This window comes from Stegostoma tigrinum, chromosome 6 (assembly GCF_030684315.1).
Source record: "Stegostoma tigrinum isolate sSteTig4 chromosome 6, sSteTig4.hap1, whole genome shotgun sequence".
Lineage (NCBI taxonomy): Eukaryota > Metazoa > Chordata > Chondrichthyes > Orectolobiformes > Stegostomatidae > Stegostoma > Stegostoma tigrinum.
Genome location: NC_081359.1, coordinates 2,783,417 through 2,804,067, shown reverse-complemented (window position 1 = coordinate 2,804,067; position 20,651 = coordinate 2,783,417). Strand labels below are relative to the sequence as shown.

The 20,651-nt window shown below is 42.0% G+C and overlaps 1 protein-coding gene across 2 annotated transcripts; it reads right to left on the bottom strand.

The window, feature by feature from the left end:
- Window positions 1-531: 531 nt before the first annotated feature.
- On the bottom strand, window positions 532-20,362 carry LOC125453535 (protein-lysine methyltransferase METTL21E-like). Of its 2 annotated transcripts, none has more exons than XM_048533269.1 (6): window positions 20,312-20,362; window positions 18,612-18,725; window positions 9,701-9,818; window positions 4,166-4,323; window positions 2,175-2,292; window positions 532-1,125 (listed from the first exon to the last, which is right to left on the bottom strand). In XM_048533269.1, exons 3-6 carry the CDS (start codon window positions 9,804-9,806, stop codon window positions 719-721), a joined length of 789 nt encoding a protein of 262 aa, XP_048389226.1. In that variant the 5' UTR covers window positions 9,807-9,818; window positions 18,612-18,725; window positions 20,312-20,362; the 3' UTR covers window positions 532-718. The 2 variants fall into 2 exon arrangements, with proteins under 2 accessions (XP_048389226.1, XP_048389227.1); XM_048533270.1 differs by having other exon boundaries at window positions 18,612-18,728; window positions 20,312-20,351.
- Between the last annotated feature and the right edge of the window lie 289 nt (window positions 20,363-20,651).

Genomic DNA, 20,651 nt, shown 5'->3' with positions numbered 1-20,651 from the left:
TACTTTGTCACACATCATCTGCAAAGTGATGAGATCTTTGTGACAGGTAGCAGGTCCTGAAAATGACATTCTCATTCTTATTCCCTCAAGTTTTAACAGACCATGTGGTTGGATGGGACATGAAGAACGTGCACGGGGGAGGGGGTTGAAAGCTGATTTTTCTGCATTTCTTCACAGCTTCAACAAAGTGGCATAACACCAAGGCTTGCCTCGTGCCAAGACCGCTCTCTGTATCCAGCAGCCTCAGAACTCAATGGATGCGAACGTGATCGTCCACACTCCCTTCCCCACTTGGGGACAATAGTCCAAATGTTTTCCTGAGTAGGGTTTGCAGATCCAGGAATTATCCCAACTCTGCTCTCCTGAATCCGAAGTGAAAATTCTATTCCCTGCCTGAATTCCTTCACCCTCCCTGCCACTTCTGTTTTTAAATACAGGATTTCACTACTAATTCAACATTAAAATAAATCAAATAGCAAACAATGCAAATGATTTGTGAATCAAATTTTATAATATATTTCAGTGCCCCATGTAACAGAAGCTGGTCAATGAAATAAACTGACTTCTGAAACTAGTGAATAATTCATCTCAAACATAATGTTCAGTGCTTAAATTTCTAAAGCGTTGATTAATATACAGATGTATTTAAAATAAATTTATTGTAAACCATTCTTTTTCTGAGATAAGTGCTTTACTTTGAATGTAACTCTGTTTCCCATTAAGTGTTCACTAATTGTGACTTTTTTGTCCCCTTAATTATTATAACCTCAGCATGTGGGATATTTGCCAGCACAACGGTATCAAATTTTGCCTTGAATTTTTCCAAAAATTCACAGTCTGAATTAAATCGCAACTTGTTTGCCCATAAAATCGCACTGTCTGGTTGACAAAAATAATCAAAGGTAGCCATTAAATCATCCAGGTAATGATGATGATAAACGACATCAGCTGCTAGGATATAATCATAGTGATGAATAAGTTGAGGAAAGTTTTTATCTAAATCTACATTCCAAGCCAACTCCTTAATTTGAGGTTGATGTTTGCTTTTCCATCGTGTATTTCTCATAACATTACTTTGCAAGTTCCCAATTGCACAAGAGAGATCAGTACTGGTGACATAAGCACCTAAGAGAAAAGACACATAATGATATAGAACATTGTCAGCATTATTAGTATTCCATTTTCAATGAACACTAGTTAAATTTTATTCAAAATTTGTACATTAATTATGACACATTGAAATTAGTGTGCATGTGACCTCACGTAAAATTTAATGAGTTATTTCGATGAAAAACATTCATGATTAACTGGCCTACTACGTACAACTGGTCTGGGAGAAACTGTGAAGCTAAAAAAATAGGATTGCTCAGGGCTGTATCAAATGCTTCATTTTTTTTCTAAATCTGACACCTGATCCCAACTGAGTGTTGGGTATGAAGGAGGCAGAACTAAGGAATGGCAGCTTTTCCACTTCCAGGAGACTGGTCAGCAATTTAATATTTTACTGGTTGCTCAGGCCTTGGGAAGGCTGGCACCTGAGAAGAAAGTATAGTTTGGAGAGTAAGCAAGTGCCTTTCCAGCACTTTTTTTAAAAATCCCTATCTGCCTGGTCTTCTCCAACGTCCCTGCCCCAAACTGACTGTTCTTATGAATTCGGCCTTCATTTTATTCAATCACAGGATGTGGCTGTCACTGGCTAGGCCAACGCGTGTTGTCCATCCCTAATTGCCCAAGAGTCAGTCACATTTCTGGAGTCACACATAGGCCAGACAAGGCTGTTTTCTTCCCGAAAGTGCATGAGTAAAACCAGCTGAGTTTTTCCCAAGAATTGGCAATGGATTCATGGCCATCATTAGACTCTTTATTCCAGGTTTTTCTTGAATTCAAATTCCACCATCTGGGAACGTTACCTGGGTCTCCGGATTAATCTCCAGTGGTAATACCACAAGGCCTTTGCCCATGTTAACCATCCTTAAGCTGCCTCATCTCTAAACAATTCCTGGGAGTTCAACACCTCAACAATTCCCTTGTCCAAGATCGTCCTGAAAGTCTCTTCCTTGTCCAAGTTTTTATTCTTTAACTGAAACACCTTGGGATGCTTTACAATATTGAAGGAGCTATTTAAATGTGAGTTGTTATTTGAAGGTTTAAAACAGGGAGAACAATATAATTACCTAGTAAGACAGCAAGAATAGATACCAGTCCTGTTCCAGCGCCCAGTTCAATTACGTTTTTGTCATCAAGGTTGAATTCATTCCAGTTGCATTCGAGAAAATGGCACAGCTCAACTGCCTGTGGAAAGAAATGATGTTAAACCCTAAAATATCAGAGTAACATCACTGAAGTTCACCTGAATGGAAGTACTTTCCCCCCAAATAAGGCAGCTATGGAATTCAGAAACATAGGAAACTTGAGCAAGATCCTGTACAGAATCTCAAACTGCATTGTGGCAGTTTGTACAGGGACAGGATTTACTGACATTAGGAAAAATGTGGAGTTATTAGCAATAGGAACATGGCTTTGTGCAAGGGACATCACGTCTCACAAACTTGATTGAGATTTTTGAGGAAGTGACAAAGATGATTGATGACGGGTGATGATTGTTGTCCATATGGACTTTGATGAGATCCCTTATGGCAGGCTGATGACGCAGAAGTTGAAGTTACATGGGGTCTGTGGTCAGATGGTTGCATGGATACAAAACTGGTCACGGGAGATGGCAGTGGAAGTGTGTTTTTCCATCTGGAGATCTATGGCTGGTGGTGTTCGGCAGGCATCAGTGTTGGGACTCCTATTGTTTGTAACTTACATAAATGATTTGGAGGAAAATGTAGGTGGCCTGATTAGTATGTTTGCTGGCAACAAAATGGTAGGGGGAGCTGCAGATAGTGAGGAGGATTGCCAGAGGATTCAGCAGGATATAGATAGCCTGGAGATTTGGACAGCACCATCTCTGGGGATGGTGCCATGCTTGGGGCAGGACTTGCAGTTTCAGGCCACTCCTGCCATTTTTGCTCTGGTGGAAAAGTCTGGCCTAAAGTTTCTTTATTAGACCCATTAGAACTTGCTTTGATTTTTACACCATGAAACATTTTGTTATTCGTCACACATGCTGTCCACTCTATCATGGACCACCCCTTTAGTTTTAACACTCACACCCCACCCTGCAGTCCCCGATCCCCCACCATCAGCCCACAACCTTCACTCACTCAAAACATATTTGTTTTTCTTTCATCAATACTTATGAAGGATTGCAAAGACCTAGATGTCGACTCAATTTCTCTTCATAGGTGCTATCTCACCTACACTTTTATACATTTTGCTTCAGAATTCCAGCAATTACTTCAAAGGTTTAATTTTAAAATGAATTGAGTAACTTTCGATATCATTTCAATAGCATGATATACTGATAGTATTCAAGATTAATTAATCCAGTGCATTTCAATTCATCACCAGTCATCGGATTTCATTTACAATTTCAGAACCTGAACTGAAATACCTAATCTAAGATGTGGTGGTAATGTAAAAGGAGTGTATTTTAATTTTAACTCCCTCTTGAACACATTTACACTTTCTCCTTCCCTGTGGTCTGGTCTGTCAGGTCAGAGTTTAGATGGTGTCCCATTAGAGGACAGGGTACATGCTATGTTGTGACCCCATTTAAAGGCCTTCCCACAGTGGGAGGTGTTCAGAAGGGAATGAGTTCAGGCTGTGATCCCTCAAGGGCAGCCTTCCCAGCTCATGAAGTCACCCAGATTTGGCTGGGGCAGAGTTCAGATGGTGTCCCATCGAAGGGTAGCGTGCAGACAGGCTTGTGACCCCATGTACATGAGCTCCCTCGAGGGGAAGCGTGCCAGAATCTGCCTTGTGGTGAACTGCAGTCATTCAAATGAGCTAAAACATTCACAACCATGGCTTCACAGGATGTATGAGCCAGTGTCTCCTACTCCTCCACTGGCACATTCAGCACCTTGGAACTCTAGGATGCTATGCAAATTCTATCGTTACAATTGTTGCAATTTGATAAATGGTAGCAAATGTATACCAGCTCCTGTACAACAGAGAAAATGTGTTTATTCATTTTGTTTCTTTATTCTGTCTCCCATGTTCTTCCTCCTCCCCAGGTCTAAGTTTCACCTTTACTTTTTGCTCAAGTAGGACATACCGCTGGCCAGGTTATAGCTCCAAAGTGATCAATGGATTGGTGGATGGTGATCTCGTAACCTGCAAAGTGGTAACATTCCTTTGAAACATATCCATAAACTGAGGGAGACCAAATCCTATTCAGAGCATCTGAAGGTTTTTCGACATCAGTGAGAACTTCTAGTAGAAAGAAACCATTTATCTACAGTTAATAAAGAAAATACCATTTGAGCTGAAATGATAATTATTACTGATCATTCATCCAGTCATGTAAATCCCAGTTTGTTGTTCATGCATATGTATTCATATTTTTAAAACAGTCCTGAAGAAAATCTGCATTCGATTTTCTGACTCCGTTACCTCCTAAAGAAGATATTAAAATGTTATGTTACTTCTGACAAGGTACAGAAAGCAGAGTTCGCTGACTCATTGTTAACAACTCCTGGCCTTGCTTCTCCCTGTTGCTCAAATCTCAACCAACTCTAAACTCTCCTCCTGAGCCTGAATTTCCCTGTCATCCAACTTGACATCTTCTTACCCACTGCCCTGTGTCCCACAGGTTATGGTTTTATCTTGATCTACCTAATCTCCGTGCTCCAGAATTCCCTTCTCCACTTCTCCACCTCCCTCTCCTCCCAACTATATCCCTTCCAGATTCAGTGAATAAGTCTGTTTTTCACTGTGAAAGGCTCACTACAAAATAGAATTAGTCGTCAAGATATAGTTTAATAAGGAATTGCTCACTGGGGATAAAGTAGTTTTAGTGTAGCAATGGGAATGGGCCTGTGTTCAGATTACCACTTGTTCTCTTGGCTGAAGATCATTTGTACCGTGCAGAATTAACGATTAGCAACACACGCTTTCATAGGGAGAAATGTCAATATCTTAGCACCACCAACAATCTCCATTAGAGCCTGAAATGTACCGAGTTGTATTCCCTTCTGGCCAACTTTAATATTAAATGAACAAGTACCAAAATTAACAACATAAATTTCTAATACATGACTATAGGAACGAGGGAGGAGGAGTATTCAGTCCATCAGCTCTGCTCCACTATTTGAGACCTTAGTAGACTGTCTACTTCAAAACTGTTTTCCTGTGTTACCCTCATCAACCCTTACTGTCTTTAATGTCTATCAATCTCTGAACCCAGGATCCTTGCCATTGCTAACAAAATGTGAAGCTGGATGAACACAGCAGGCCAAGCAGCATCTCAGGAGCACAAAAGCTGACATTTCGTGAAGGGTCTCGGCCCGAAACATCAGCTTTTGTGCTCCTGAGATGTCGCTTGGCCTGCTGTGTTCATCCAGCTTCACACTTTGTTATCTTGAATTCTCCAGCATCTGCAGTTCCCATTATCACTCCTTGCCATTGCTGCCTGAAATCTACTTCACTCATGACATGATAAATGACATAATACTTCCTCATTAAAATATATTTGCAGGATCTATTTGTAGAAAAAAGCAACAAAATATTTGTTAAAAGATAAATTTCATTCATGACTTTTGTTGTTAAAAAAAATCATTCCCTCCTTCAAACTAAATGGATAAAACTGGGACAGAGACAGGAAAGTATTTTATTATAAACAACATGAAGGAGAATCACAGGTTATTAAAACATGCCTGAGGTAAAGGGACTCGGGTGGGGGGGGGCGCGATTACAGCTTGATTTGCTGAATAATTACAATATCATGAAACATATGAACAGTCTTATTATACCTTACAATAAACAAATATCAGAAGCCCTGAAATTTCAGAAACTTCACTGTTGATACAGTGTCCACGAGGACGTTGTATTTCTATCTTAGTTGATGTTAAAGACAATGTTCCTCATAATTTTTCACAAATATATTGCTGTGAAATCTGGCAAAGGAATAACTTTTAGAAACATAAATGCTGAGCCAATCATTATAACCATATAAATCAATGTCTTTTCCAAATAAAATATGGGCCTTAATTCTATTGTCGATGAAAAATGATGGTACTTGCTGATGACCTCAAAGAAAGCTGTCCACTGAATCAAATGTCATTGCTTTCAGACATCACTTTAAATCTGGCTCTGAATCACCAGGATCCCATGGTAGCCACAATGATTATGTCATCAGTGTAGGTGTTCAATCAAATTGAAGTGTTCTCGCCGACAGCAAATCACGAAGTAAACTCTTTCACTTATCATTTAAATTTGACTGAGAGCAAAATATATCATTAAAACATAATTCTGGACTTAAGGTAGAATCCAAAATATTATAAACATTTTTAAAAAGGATCCTTTTTAATAAATACATTTGTCATTCAGCAAGTATAAAATTAACCTGTAAGTATTATAAACCAGAGGTTGACCCCCCTTCTCTTCTGAGAACTGACACCGAAACACCAAATAGAAGCACCTCACTCTTTTATCTGCAAAAGGAGTGTGAAAAGTGGTGTAACCTGCCTTTCAGCAACTTCTAGTGGTTAAATAAAATAAATCCCTGACATTTTACAATCAACACGTAACAATTTATTTATCTAACGCTAAGATAGAAATACAACGTCCTCGTGGACACTGTATCAACAGTGAAGTTTCTGAAATTTCAGGGCTTCTGATATTTGTTTATTGTAAGGTATAATAAGACTGTTCATAATTAATTAGGTCTACAAAATCATGAGGGGTATAGACAGGGTGGATAGCAAAAAGCTTTTTCCCAGAGTGGGGGACTCAATTACTAGGGGTCATGAGTTCAAAGTGAGAGGAGCAAAGTTTAAGGGAGATATGCGTGGAAAGTTCTTTACACAGAGGGTGGTGGGCGCCTGGAATGCGTTGCCAGCGGAGGTGGTAGACGCAGACACGTTAGTGTCTTTTAAGATATATGTGGACAGGTACATGGATGGGCAGGGAGCAAATGGACGCAGACCGTTAGAAAATAGATGACAGGTTAGACAGAGGATCTTGATCGGCGCAGGCTTGGAGGGCTGAAGGGCTTCCTGTGTTGTAGGTTTCTTTGTTCTTTGTTCTTTAACTAAACTACTACAAATCAAATAAATCCCTTCCATATTAACTATTCCCAAAAAAAGCAAGATTCTAATGGTATGCTGTTCCAATAAATACAAGTCCCATTTATATATGTTAAAAAAATTTAGTCTCTCAAAATTACAGCCGGGTTATGTATTTTCCGGAATGTTCTGTGCCTTCATTCCTGTTCTGTCGGGAATGCCTTCTCCATTGATTCTTCTGTCAGAAGTATTAACTAGTTATTCCGTTGCTAGTGTTGCTATTTAGATGGTGCCCTCTCTAACACATAGAGGAAGCTCTGGTAGATGGCAGCTAGCTCACTCTGTTCTTTATCTAACTGCCCCCTTCTTCTGTGCCCTTGATGACGTATCAATATTTCTTACAAAAGGATGATCCTATGTTGTCAAAATCATCAGGCTTAAATTTAATAAGTTTTTGGTGTCGAAGTACCTAGTTCACATTGATTGGCTAAATTCAAAAGGCTGTTGTCATGGTAACAACTGCTGCTTGGCCTGCTAGCTGTATGGCCGTTCTATACAAATATCTCAATTCTGGTGTGCTCTGTATACTTGCAAACTTTCAAGCTGCTGCTCACAGACATCCATTTTAAATCTCTAAGCATAAAAAAAGCGCTTGATCTTTTAAAAGGACCATGCAATGCTTCCACTCCTCACATTTTACAAACACCAAATTCTAACCTGCTGCCTCCCAATCAACAAGTAACCTACCCAACTCTGCAACAGTATCATGAGGGCTTTAAGCAGGAATTACGAATTTAACATGTTGTTAGAAACTCATTCAACAGTCTCTTGGAGGTGGGATGTTTGAAAGTGAAGAACAATGGAGAAGGATAAGCAGTAATGCCTGGATTTCCATGTTGAACTGCATTTACAAAAACTCTCGATGTTGCTGTCACTTTTATTAGGGTAATAGGATTGAATGCCCTCATTATTACTAGAAAATTCAGGCCATAATTCTGTTTATATTTGTTTTGTTACTGTTGTTATATCCTCCTCGACTTTATTTTCTGTGTAGCCTGTGTTTGGTTATAATAGCTCAGTAAGGGTGATCTTCAAATAATCATTATAAGGGGTGACAATGGCCAAGCAGCATTATCGCTGGATTGTAAATCCAGAGACCCAGGTTCAATTCGCACCATTGAATTCAATAAAAATTTGGAATTAAGAGTTTAATGATGACCATAAGTCATTCCTGATTGTAAGGAAAAACCTATCTGGTTCACTAATGTCCTTCAGGGAAGGAAGCTGCAATCCTTCAGAGACAATGGGAACTGCAGATCCTGGAGAATCCAAGATAATAAAGTGTGAGGCTGGATGAACACAGCAGGCCAAGCAGCATCTCAGGAGCACAAAAGCTGATGTTTCGGGCCTAGACCCTTCATCAGAGAGGGTCTGATGAAGGGTCTAGGCCCGAAACATCAGCTTTTGTGCTCCTGAGATGCTGCTTGGCCTGTTGTGTTCATCCAGCTTCACACTTTATTATCTTAGCTGCAATCCTTACCTGGTCTGGCCTACATGTGATTCCAGACCCACAGCAATGTGGTTGACTCTTAACAGCCCTCTGGTCAATTAGGGCTGGGCAATAAATGCTGCCGAGCCAGCAAAGCCCACATCCCATCCATTTTATAGCCGACTAGTTCAACTTCATTATATTTTATCTTAGCATACTAAACACCATTTTTATATTTATTAATTGTACTCAAGGAAGCCTATCTTATCTGAACAATGAGAAATGGCACAGGTTTCAGATTCAAAGGGAGCTGGGTGTTCTCATGCATGTGTCACAAAAGGTTAAGTTTCAGGTACAGCAAGTTATGAGGAGCGCTAACACAATGATGTTATACATTTCAAGGGAACTGAACGTGCAAGTAGGGATATTTTGCTTCAGTTATACAAAGTACTGGTGGGATCACATCTGTAGTAGTGTTTAGGGTCTCCTTGTTTTGGGAAGGATATAAATGCATTGGAAGCTGTTCAGTGAAGGTTAACAGGGCTAATGTCTAAGTGGGTGGTGTGGGGTTGTCTCATGAGGAAAGGTCAAATATACTCGGTTTGTATCCAATGAACTTTGGAAGAGGAAGAGGCGACCTTACTGAAACATGTAAGGTCCTATGGAACCTTGACATGGTAGAGTTGCAAAGATATTTCTTGTGTGAGAATCTAAAACTAGGGTGTCACCGTTTAAAAAGTCATTGTTCATTTAAAATGAAGCTGAGGGGATTGTTTTTCACATACAGGGTGGTAAATGTTTGGAACCCTCTTCTTCAAAAAGCAGTAGAAATTGAATTTTTAAATCGTTTTAAGGCAGAGGTAGATCAATTATTGGCAAGCAAAGGGTGAAACTTTATCAGCGCTAGTTGGGAATGTGGGTAATCACCCATAAGCTTATTAAATGCAGGAGGCACCTTGTCCTATCCCTGTTGCTAATTTCCATGTTCATATCTATTCTCCCATTTATGTACACACACCTGTACTCCAATGATAAATACACCACAAGGATATGAAACAAACACTGTGAAATACATATTGATTAAATGTTACTATACCTTCATTTTCATCAGAAGATTCAGTCTCTGAATGTTCTTCCTGCTTCTGAATTTCAAATTCCTCTTCACCCTCTGTAGATATATCTAATGTAGATATTGTCTCCATTTCAGAAAGGTACTACAAAGTCACAAATCAGATTACTGGTGAATAATACCTTGTGGATGTCAATTGATTAGAGTTTAGTGAGAGGGGATGTGCAACAACAAATAGGAGGATGCTGGTCCTACTCCAACAGCAAGAACACACACATGAACAGGCTGGGAATAGAGGCAGATGGGATTAGTTTACGATGGTATCATGGTCAGCACAGAGGTGGTGGACTGAAGGGTCTGTTCCAGTGTTGGACATAAGTTGGGGATGACTGAGGAACATTCCTTTTCCCTGTGTTTGGAAAAGGCTCCCAATTGTTTTTGTTTGGGATAGTAAATAAAGATTGAGGATAAGACAGTGACGGAGGACCCTGCTCCCAATACTTTTGTTCTTGTCCCAACTGGTCTTTGCGGTGTTGTGGTGTTCCATTTCCAGCTATTTTAATTTCTGCTCACTCACAGTGCCAGCTTTTAATTACTTTAAGTCTCTTGACTATGACTTACAGAAGCCAAGAGTTCCTTATAACAATGGAACAAATTAACAATGGAGGACAGTAATGGCGCAGATATTCTGATGGTCAGAGAGGTGTGGAGTAGCTAACTGCAGTTGTATGTCAGGAATTTGCACAGTCGCCTGAGGCAGCTGACCTCACTGAAACAGCTAGAGGACCGATGGACAATCCTCTGTACCTGGAACCCTCCAAAAGAGTCTATTAAAGTTGCAGAATTTGGAGGCTTCCAACTGTTTTAAGCTTAGTAGTAAGCCAGGAAAAGTAAGAGGATTAATAATCTACTGTATCTCATGGGTACCTTTTGAACTGATTTTCAGCTGACCAGTGAAGTGACCAGATAAACCTTTCCTGATCATCCCCACTGGCCTAACAAACACGCACACACCCACCCACCCCACCTCCTTGACCACCTCCTGGAATCAACCCCCTCAACCTGTCACCCCAGGCACCTAACTACACCCAACCCTGACACTGCTATCCCATCCTGAGCCCTTCACCTGGCAGCTCCCCCATGCACCGGCTGTCTCCTAGCCTAACACTAACCCATCATTCCAAGCTTCAATATGACCCTGGTCCTGTTGCATTTGGTATCTCAGAACTCACCGCCAATTCCACTCCGAAACACTGTGCATTCACCAGCAAACATCCCCATGTCTGACCTTATGATGGAGGGAAGGCCATTGATGAAGCAGCTGAAGATGGTTGGGCCTTGGACACTACCCTGAGGAACTCCTGCAGAAATGTCCTAGAGCTGAGATGACTGATCTCCAACAAGCAAAACCTTGTTCCTTTGTGTTAGATACAGTGAGAGATTGCCCCCGATTACCACTATTTCAGTTTTGCTCAGGCTTCTCTATATTTTGCCATTTGGTTAACTCATCTACTTCTTTCTGAAGTTTCCTTGTGTCATCTCACCACTTGCCCTTCCACTGATTTTTGTGACATTCTCAAACTTGGCGATAGTACATTCATTTCTATCATCCAATTCATTAATATATATTATAAAAAATTGTGATCCCAGAACTAACCCTTGTAACACTCAACTAGTTACAGTTTGCTAAAAATACATCCCTTTTCCCAACTCTCTGTTTTCTATTAGTGAGCCAATTCTCTATGCTAATATATTGCCCCAAACACCATAGGATGTTATTACTTAGCCTTACAAGTAGTACCATATTGAATGCCTTTTGGAATTCCAAATATATTATTTGAGATAATTGGTTCCTCCTTATCTTGCTTGTTACTTTCTCCAAAGCTAAGAGAGAGGCAAGAGAGGACATCAGACTGTTGGAAGATGAGGCTGAGGCAGTAATAATGCAGAACAAAGAAACAGCAGATGAATGGAATAAGTACATTGCATCCGTTTTCACAGTGGAATACACTAGCAGCATACCAGAACTTCAAGAGAGTCAGGGGCAAAGTTGAGTGTACTGGCCATCACTGACAGAAGGCGCTGAGGAAACTGAAAGGTCTGAAGGTGGATAAATCTGGAACAGATGGGCTATACTCCAGAGTTCAAAAGGAAATAGCTGAGGAGATTGTAGGGAAACTGGTGGTGATCTTTCAGAAATCACTGGAGTCAAGGTGGTCCCAAAGGACTGGAAAATGGCTCATGTAATACTCTGTATATGAAGGGATGGAGGCAGAAGACAGGAAATAATCTACTGATTAGCCTGACCTCAGTCATTAATAGTCCATTATTAAGGATGAGATTGCAGAGTAGTTGGAAGTGTACTGTGAAAGTGGGCTGAGTCACCATGGCTTCATCAAGAGGAGGTCATGCCTGACAAATCTGTTAGAATTCTTTGAGGAGGTAACAAGAAAGTTAGACAAAGGAGAGTCAGTGGACGTGAGCTATTTGGATTTCAAGAAAGCATTTGATAAGATGCCACACAGGAGGCTGTTAAATAAAGTAAGAGCCTATGGTGCTAGGGGCAAGATACTGTAATGGATAGGGGATTGGCTGACTGGCAGAAGAAATACAGTAAGGACAAAGGGGTCTTTGTCAGGGTGCCAGGCGACTAGTGGAGTTCCACAGGGGTCAGTGTTGGGATCCCAACTATTCACATAATATACTAACAATCTAGGTGAGGGAACTGAGGGATTGTTCCTAAATTTGTAGATGACATAAAGATGGGTGGAGAGACAGGTAGTGTTGAGGAAGTGATGAGGTTGCAGAAGGACTTGGACAGGCTCAGCAAGTGGGCACAGGTGTAGTCAATGGAAAACAATGTGGGGAAGTGTGAGGTGGGGAGAATAGAGGCGGAGGCTATTTTCTGAATGGAGGAAGTCTTTGGAAATCTGAAACACAAAGGGATTTGGGAGCACGAGTTCAGAATTCCCTTACGGTTAACATGCAGGTTCAGTTGACAATTAAGAAGGCAAATGCAATGTTAGCATTTTTAGGTCCTGTATCTCAGGAAGGATGTACTAGCATTGGAGAGGCCGAGGGGACGTTTACAAGAATGATCCCAGGAATGAAGGGCTTGTCATATGAGGAGCAGTTGAGGACTCTGGGTCTTATTGCAGTGGCGTTTAGAAGGATGAGGGGGATCTGATTGCAACTTACAGAATATTGAAGGGCCTGGATAGAGTGGGCGTGGAGAAGATACATCCTCTAGTAGGAGAAACTAAGGCCCGAGGGCACAGTTTCAGAGTGACGGGATGACTACTTAAAATTGGGATGAGGAGGAATTTCTTCAGCCAGAGGGTGGTGACTGTGTGGAGCTCATTGCTGCAGGGGGCTGTGGAGACCAAGTCATTGTGTGTCTTTAAGACAGACAGTGACAGGTTCTTGTTAATAAGTGGATCAAAGATTATGGGGAAAAGGCAGGAGAATGAGGCTGAAAAACATATCAGCCTTGACTGAATGGTGGAGCAGATTTGTTGGGCTGAATGGCCTAATTCTGCTGCTTTATCTTGTGGTCTTCCAATTCTTAATAGTTTGACGGGCATGATTTCCCCTTCATGAAGCCATGCTTACTCGGCCTGATTATGTCATGTATTTCTAAATGTTTTGCTGGTAACAGGCTCTAACATTTCTCACTGAGAGATATTACACTAACTGGCCAATAGCTACCTGTGTAGTCTTTCTCTCTCCCTTTTTGAATGAGGGCAATTAATGCAAGTGATTAAGTTACATTTTGCTGCGGCGTTGCAACTTTCCGAGAGGTAACTAGGATCCTCAGAGTGTGCACAAATCTTCAAGCTTAAGAAGGAGAGTGCATAAGCAAAGGAGCCAGTAGCTCCAGTTTTACACAAGATTTACAACAAAATAATAATCAGAAGGCAATGGGAAGAGCATTTCTGCCATTATTGTAGTCTCTCTAAGAACCTACTGCCAATGAGAGTGCTGGTGATCAAGAAGATCATTCTGGATCCCTGCCCTTCCTGATCTTTGTGGGACGCTGTCTTGCACCTCATGCACAGTGCATGCTGCCAGGCTCCATTACAAGCTCTACCACCCACCCACGCACCACCCCAAACTGGAAGGTGACAACAGGGTTCAACTCCAGGCTGTAAAACTGAACCAACAGCTACGTGACTGAAAAACATGGGTTTACAATTTACAACTGGTCTGAGCACTCATGGTAAAATTCAGATCAATCCAGCAAATCCGTCGCTACAACAACAACAACAACAACAATTAAGTTGCTGGAAAAGCTCAGCAGGTCTGGCAGCATCTGTGAAGGAAAAGACAGAGTTAATGCTTTGGGTCCAGTGACCCTTCCTCAGAACCCTTCCAACAAATCCGTCTCTACCTGACGAGCATTTCTGACACTTTCTATTTTTATTTCAGCATCTGCAGCATTTTGTGTTTTGTTTCTTTGTCTTTTCTGTATTATCAATTTCATTTCCATTAAAAACAGAGTGAATAATCAATCACCTGCTGCTACATTTTTCTGTACCATGAGGGGGTAATCTTGATTGGTGCTAGGCCATTCAACCCAGGACATTTAAAATGTTACATCAAAGATAAAAGACTATCTCTTTCAAAGCAGCAGGGTTTGATGACAATTTGCTAATTAGTTTAAACACATCCATTACACATTTGTTTACAACCTGTCTAGGAGGACTTGCACTAATCATGTTTCTTGGACCCATTCCCTCATGGTAAGCATATTATATCTCTGGTATGCTTCAATATTTTTAGGTTGCTCACTTGTTTGCTTTTAGTAGATTCTTTGACAGTTAATGCTGGGAATGTACATGACGACAAAAATTCTTTAGTTGTTTGTGAATATGAGGATGCATTAATTTCTGACAGATAATCCTTCGGGCTAAACTGGGCAGTCCTTGCAAATGAGTCTGGGGATTAACAGCATCTCCAGCATCTGCAGTTTCCATTATCACTGAGGATTAACATGCTCAGTTAACACTTACCTGTTCAATAGAATGAAGCCCACATGCCAACAGGGATTGCCCACTCATTTGAAGCTGATTTTTTCTCTTGAATCTTCAAGTCAACTATTAGGAGTGTGGAATCTCCCAGAGCCTGTGATCCTGGCTTGACTGCAGAGTGGCTTGCTTGTCCTGTTTTTGTGCTGGGAAACAGCTTTGTGATGGAGGCGGTGAAAGCTGCCCAGAGTCAGAAACAGGCTCAGATGGGGCAACAAGCGAATTGTGTTGGGACCCCAATACAACCTGTTACTCCAGTGCTAGGCCATGGGACTGATGTCAATACATACTGTGAAGTTATCTCTGACCCCTGTCACGTGAGTAGTAAACATTTCTCAAAAGGACATGATTTAAACCACGGTAACATTGTCCTGCGCATGCCCTGTTAGACTGGCCAATCACTTTCCAACTGACTCCACTTCTCATTTCACAGTCCCATACAGCAGTGACTAAATGTTGGCACTTGTACCTGTTGTCTGATCAAGTAACTAAACGCTGCAGAGATGGGGATAGAGTGAAACTGTCACCAGTCTATAAATCTCTCAGGCCGTCAGTGATGCTCTCGTGGCCATATGTCTGCAGTCAATTGCTCCTTGCAGCCAGGAGCAGTTAGATTTCACACAAAGCCTGTTTCCATGTGTGCCTGGGAATTAGTATCGTGGGGGCATGGTGATGAGGTCTACCCCACCTCCAAATAAGGCATTTATCACTGGTTTGGCAGCGGTGGGCTGTCCATTATGAAATGCTACACAGTTCTGCAGTAGATCCCCAGAATGAGCCAGGCACAAAAATAATTTTGGGACACTCTGATCTAGAAGGATAACTGACAGTTGAGAATTGAACAGTCAGTCCATCCTACATTATGTGGCACAGTGATAGTGTCCTTACCTCTGAGCCAGAAGACCTGGATTCAAGCCCCAACTGCCCCAGAGGTGTGTAATGACAAGTCTGAATAAGTTGTTTGGAAAATAAATACATTATGGCAGAGATGGCTGTGCCCATACACCTGGACATGCATAGCCTTTTCATCCAACCCCAACAGTGCACCAAACATAGTACTGGCTCCTTCGAGCTCAATCTAAAGTTAGATTTTTAGAATCCCTACAGTGTGGAAGCAGATCATTCAGCCCATCAAGTCCATACCAACCCTCCACCCAGTCCCCTACCCTGTCCCTGTAACCCCGCATTTCCCATGGCTAAGCCACCCAACCTGGACATCTTTCAACTGTGGGAGAAATCCACTCAGACACGGGGAGAATATGCTAACTCCACACAGATAATCTCCCGAGGCTGGAATCGAACCCAAGTCCCCGGCGCTGTGAGGTAGCAGTGCTAACCACTGTGCTGCCCTGCATACAAAGCATGAGCTGTTTGTTGCTCTTATTCAAGCCATCTCCACTGAAATGTGGCTGCAGACGTGGAAACCAGCCTTTGGGTGAGCAGCTAACTGAGCTGTTCATTTGCTTTAGACATCAGTGGGGGTCCAAATCGTAATTTGCCAAAAACACCTAAAGCCCACAAGCATGCTTGAGTTAGAGGAAGTGTATTTTGACTGGTGCAGTTACTAACAGTTGGGTCCCACTGAATAGATTTCCTCTGTTGCCAGCCTTTACCCCCGTCTCCTCCCCTTGCCTTAAACATAGAACATAGAACACTACAGCGCTGTACAGGCCCTTCAGCCCTCGATATTGCGCTGACCTGTGAAACCAAACTGAAGCCCATCTAACCGACACTATTCCATTATCATCCATATGTTTATCCAATGACCATTTAAATACCATTAAAGTTGGTGAGTCTACTACTGCTGCAGGCCAGGGCATTCCACGTCCTTACTACTCTCTGAGTAAAGAACCTACCTCTGACATCTGTCCTATATCTATCACCCCTCAGTTTAAAGCCATGGAGCCTCGTGCTAGCCATCACCATCCAAGGAAAAAGGCTCTCGCTGTCCACCCTACCTAATCCTCTGATCATCTTGTATGTCTCTTTTAAGTCACCTCTTAACCTTCTTCTCTCTAACAAAAACAGCCTCAAGTCCCTCAGCCTTTCCTCATAAAACCTTCCCTCCATACCATGCAACATCCTGGTAAATCTCCTCTGCACCCTTTCCAATGCTTCCACATCCTTCCTATAATGCAGCGACCAGAAATGTACGCAATACTCCAAGTGCGGCCACACCAGAGTTTTGTACAGCTGCGACATGACCTCATGGCTCCGAAACTCAATCCCTCTACCAATAAAACCTAACACACCGTATGCCTTCTTAACAACCCTATTAACCTCGGTGGCAACTTTCAGGGATCTATGCACATGGGCACCGAGATCCCTCTGCTCGTCCACACTCTCAAGAATCTTACCATTAGCCCAGTACTCTGTATTCCTGTTACTCCTTCCAAAGTGAATCACCTCACACTTTTCTGCAGTGGTTAGCAAACTGAGAGATGTAACAAATACCTCCTGTTACAGCCCACTCAGTATTCATTAGCTCAGGTGTCCCCTCAGTCACTGACAGATCTGTCTCTGCCCTGCTAGAATATTGATCTGCAGCTCTAACAGGCAGAAAGACTGAAGCACTGACACCAATATACATTGCTGATCATCGAGGTTCAGATGGGAGAATTGCTCCCAGATCATCCTGAATGGTGTAGCCTGCTGCTGAGATTCTTTCTCCATGATGCTGTCCCAGTACCCCATTCAGGATCATTTCCTTTTCCACACACCAGCTATTCATTCTTTAGGTCATGCAGGATCCCGGTAAAATGACCACTATAGCACCAGGGTCTGGGAGCAACTGATTTGTACAGACACAGTGAAGTCAACAAAAGGACCCTCAACATCTGCCACATGATTCCTGTAGACCTTTGCAATGTTTATAAACCTTTTGTACAAACAGCCAGAGGAAATCAAACACAAACTAAACGGTGACGAAATGATGATCCCTTTAATAGGCTGGTGGCTGTCCTTGCGCTAAATGAAAGTTCGGCTCTGCGAGATTAATAGACAGCATTTGTGGAAGAGTTGAGCTCCAAAATGGCACCAATGGCCAGAAATCCATTTCACTTACTGCCCCCCTACACACACACACATGCGCGCGCGCACACACAAACACACAGAACACACACACACATACACACACGCACATACACACACACATGCACACACATACACATACATACACGCATGCACACACACATGCATACACATGCTCACACACACATACGCTCACACACACGTACGCTCACACACACACACACGCACGCATGCACACACACAGCGTGCATACACCATTGCACACATATGACAATAGCAACACTGACGATGCATTTAGACAGGCACAAGAACGGGCAGGGAATAGAAAGATACAGACCATGTGCAGGCAGATGGGATTAGTTTAGAACAGCATCATGGTTGGCACAGACATGATGGACCAAAGGGCCTGTTCATGCACTGTCCTGTTCTATGTTCTGAAATGGTGCTAATATGGCATTCTGCTCAATTCGCCTCCCCAACTCTTACCCACAAGTACAGTCAATGCAACCACTCAGAAAACTAGGCACTTGTCTGTTTCTTTGTCTCGAATGGCAAAATTTCAGACCTTGCAGAAAACTGACTTTAAAAAATCTGTTTGCTTATTTCTTTTAAAAATCTTCTGAAAAATGATGAAGCTGCTGGAAGGTCAGAAGCAATAGATCCTGCCCCAGTCCAGCAGGTAGATTACCTTGGGTTCCCAGTCAACCTTACTGACTGCCAGGAAGGCAGTTAATCAGACCTGGGTGAGTTTACCACCTCGGTAAACTGGCCACTTTTAACGGCTGAATCAGTGAGTATTGCCAAGGTCTCTGATGGGCCATCTCACCCAGCATTTAATCCTGGGGTGTTGGGAAGGACAAGTAACTGGGTGAGATACTCACCACCTCGAGGACAGGGACACCTGTGTTTGTGCACGTGTTGGTTAAAACAAGGGTGCTGACATCGGTCTCATCGAATCTTCATCTTGCATCTTCCTGGAGAACTATGTTGTAATTCTGCTGTGACAAAAGGATTTTTTTAGGTGAGAAAAGCTCTCCATTAGAAATCTTTTCCCCTCACTATGATTACAGTTTGGATATTGCAATGCTGTGTATGCCATTTAATAAGAAACTCTGCCTTCTTAAAGTTATCTGAATTTATTGACGACATTCATTTGAAAAAGGAGTGAAACTTAAAAAGTGTAACAAGAGTATTTTTATGCGACTGGATGGCATCTTCACACATTCTTTTTATCTTTTTCTTTTTCTTTTTTCCTACCTTCCCCCCTTGCAACTTTCAAAAATTCTAGATGTGGACTAAACCGTTTTTCAGTAAATGATATTATGCTTGAATATAACATTTTATAAATGAAAATTCAATACAAGGAATAATATCTCACCTTCCATGATTTTAAACATCCCAATGATAATTGAACCCTTTGTGAGCTGTTTGTGATTGTTTATCTCACAGTCATTGTCTGGAAACACTTCTGCTTCAACACAGGTGATTAAAAGTTCTATAACTTTCCCATGCCATGCGATGCAGGGCTTTGCTACTTTGCGTGATAATATGTAAACAATGCTTTCTCACTAAACTTTCTAGACATATTTGTTTTCAGTCATTAATTTTCAGATGGTTTTATCTCCAGCCACTCTCATCCCCGATAACAAACAGGTCACACAGCTACGATCACTCCAGGCACCAAATCTTCTGTGGCTGTTTGGTTCGCTGAGTCAGTTAGAAGGCTCGTTTGCAAAGGGAACAGCACAGGTTCAATTTCGGGACTGGCAAAGATCACCACTCTTTCCCAACCTCATCTGAGGTCGACCCCTCAAGTTAAACTCAGGACCAACCATCTCCCTCTAACAAGAAAGCACTTTTCTGACGTTGTGGTAACTCACTTTTCCTACCAAACACTGTTGCACCAACCCTGGTCCGCACAATGAGGCGGTTCCATGTTAAAGTTCTCATTCTTAGCATCCAAAAAATCCATGACAGCCCTAACTCCTTGCTCGATGTTTTTGTTATTCGTTCACAGGAAGTATGCATGACCGGCGAGCGCACCATTCACTGCCCATCCTCGTTGCCCAGAGTCAACCACGTTCCTGTGGGTCTGGAGTCACACATAGACCAGACCAGGCAGATGTCAGTGAACATTACTGACATCAGTATTCCCAACAACCAGGTCAAGGGCAGGCCGGGGGCTGACAATAAATGCTGGTCAGCCAGCAACACACCCAAGTCCCACGAGTGAATTTTTTTAAAAAAATCAACAATGGCCTCACAGTTACAATTAGATTCATAATTCCAGATATTTATTGAATTCAAATTCCACCATCTGCTGCGGTGGGATTTAAACCTGAGACCCCGAGCCCTACCTGGGTTCTGGAATAACACAAATCTACTAATAATAATACCACTAAACAACCACCTCCCCTTAATTTATGCAAATCAATTTTAATTCAAATTAACGGCAAAGATTTTAGCAAATTTTGAGCCAGGAGTGAACTGGATGAAAAGCTGTTATGGATAAATGAATATAAGCATTTGAAAATTCAGTAAATAAATAACCTGAAAACACGCGCTAAAAAAAACCACGTACCTTTTCTAAAGAAGACTGAGAGCTGATGTATCTTGAGTTCCGCAGCATTAGTAGGAGGCAGTAATTAAAGGCAGATCCCTAAGACACGCCTTCCCTCCAGCATAAACCGCCCCCCTCATGGTTTTGTTTCTGTTGATTAGCCAGCCCCACTCCCCAACACCAGCAGAATTTTTAACAGAATGCTAACGGCATCCTAACACTTGCTCGTGTTATAAAGAGCTCCTTGCTGCCTTTGGAGAGATTTACCACAACCTCATCCAAGTGGGTCTGCAGCCAGAAGTGGAACATGCTGGATTTGCCGAACACTGATAATTTGTGCGGAAGGGTAGGAGAAGCAGAG

Bases quoted from the DNA above. Each gene is read 5' to 3' on its own strand.
- LOC125453535 (XM_048533269.1), bottom strand. From the start codon at position 9,806: ATGGAGACAATATCTACATTAGATATATCTACAGAGGGTGAAGAGGAA. The intron at 4,324-9,700 runs GTATAGTAACAT...TCTTTCTACTAG, and splicing joins ATCTTCTGATGAAAATGAAG to AAGTTCTCACTGATGTCGAA. The intron at 2,293-4,165 runs GTATGTCCTACT...TTCTTTCCACAG, and splicing joins GAGCTATAACCTGGCCAGCG to GCAGTTGAGCTGTGCCATTT.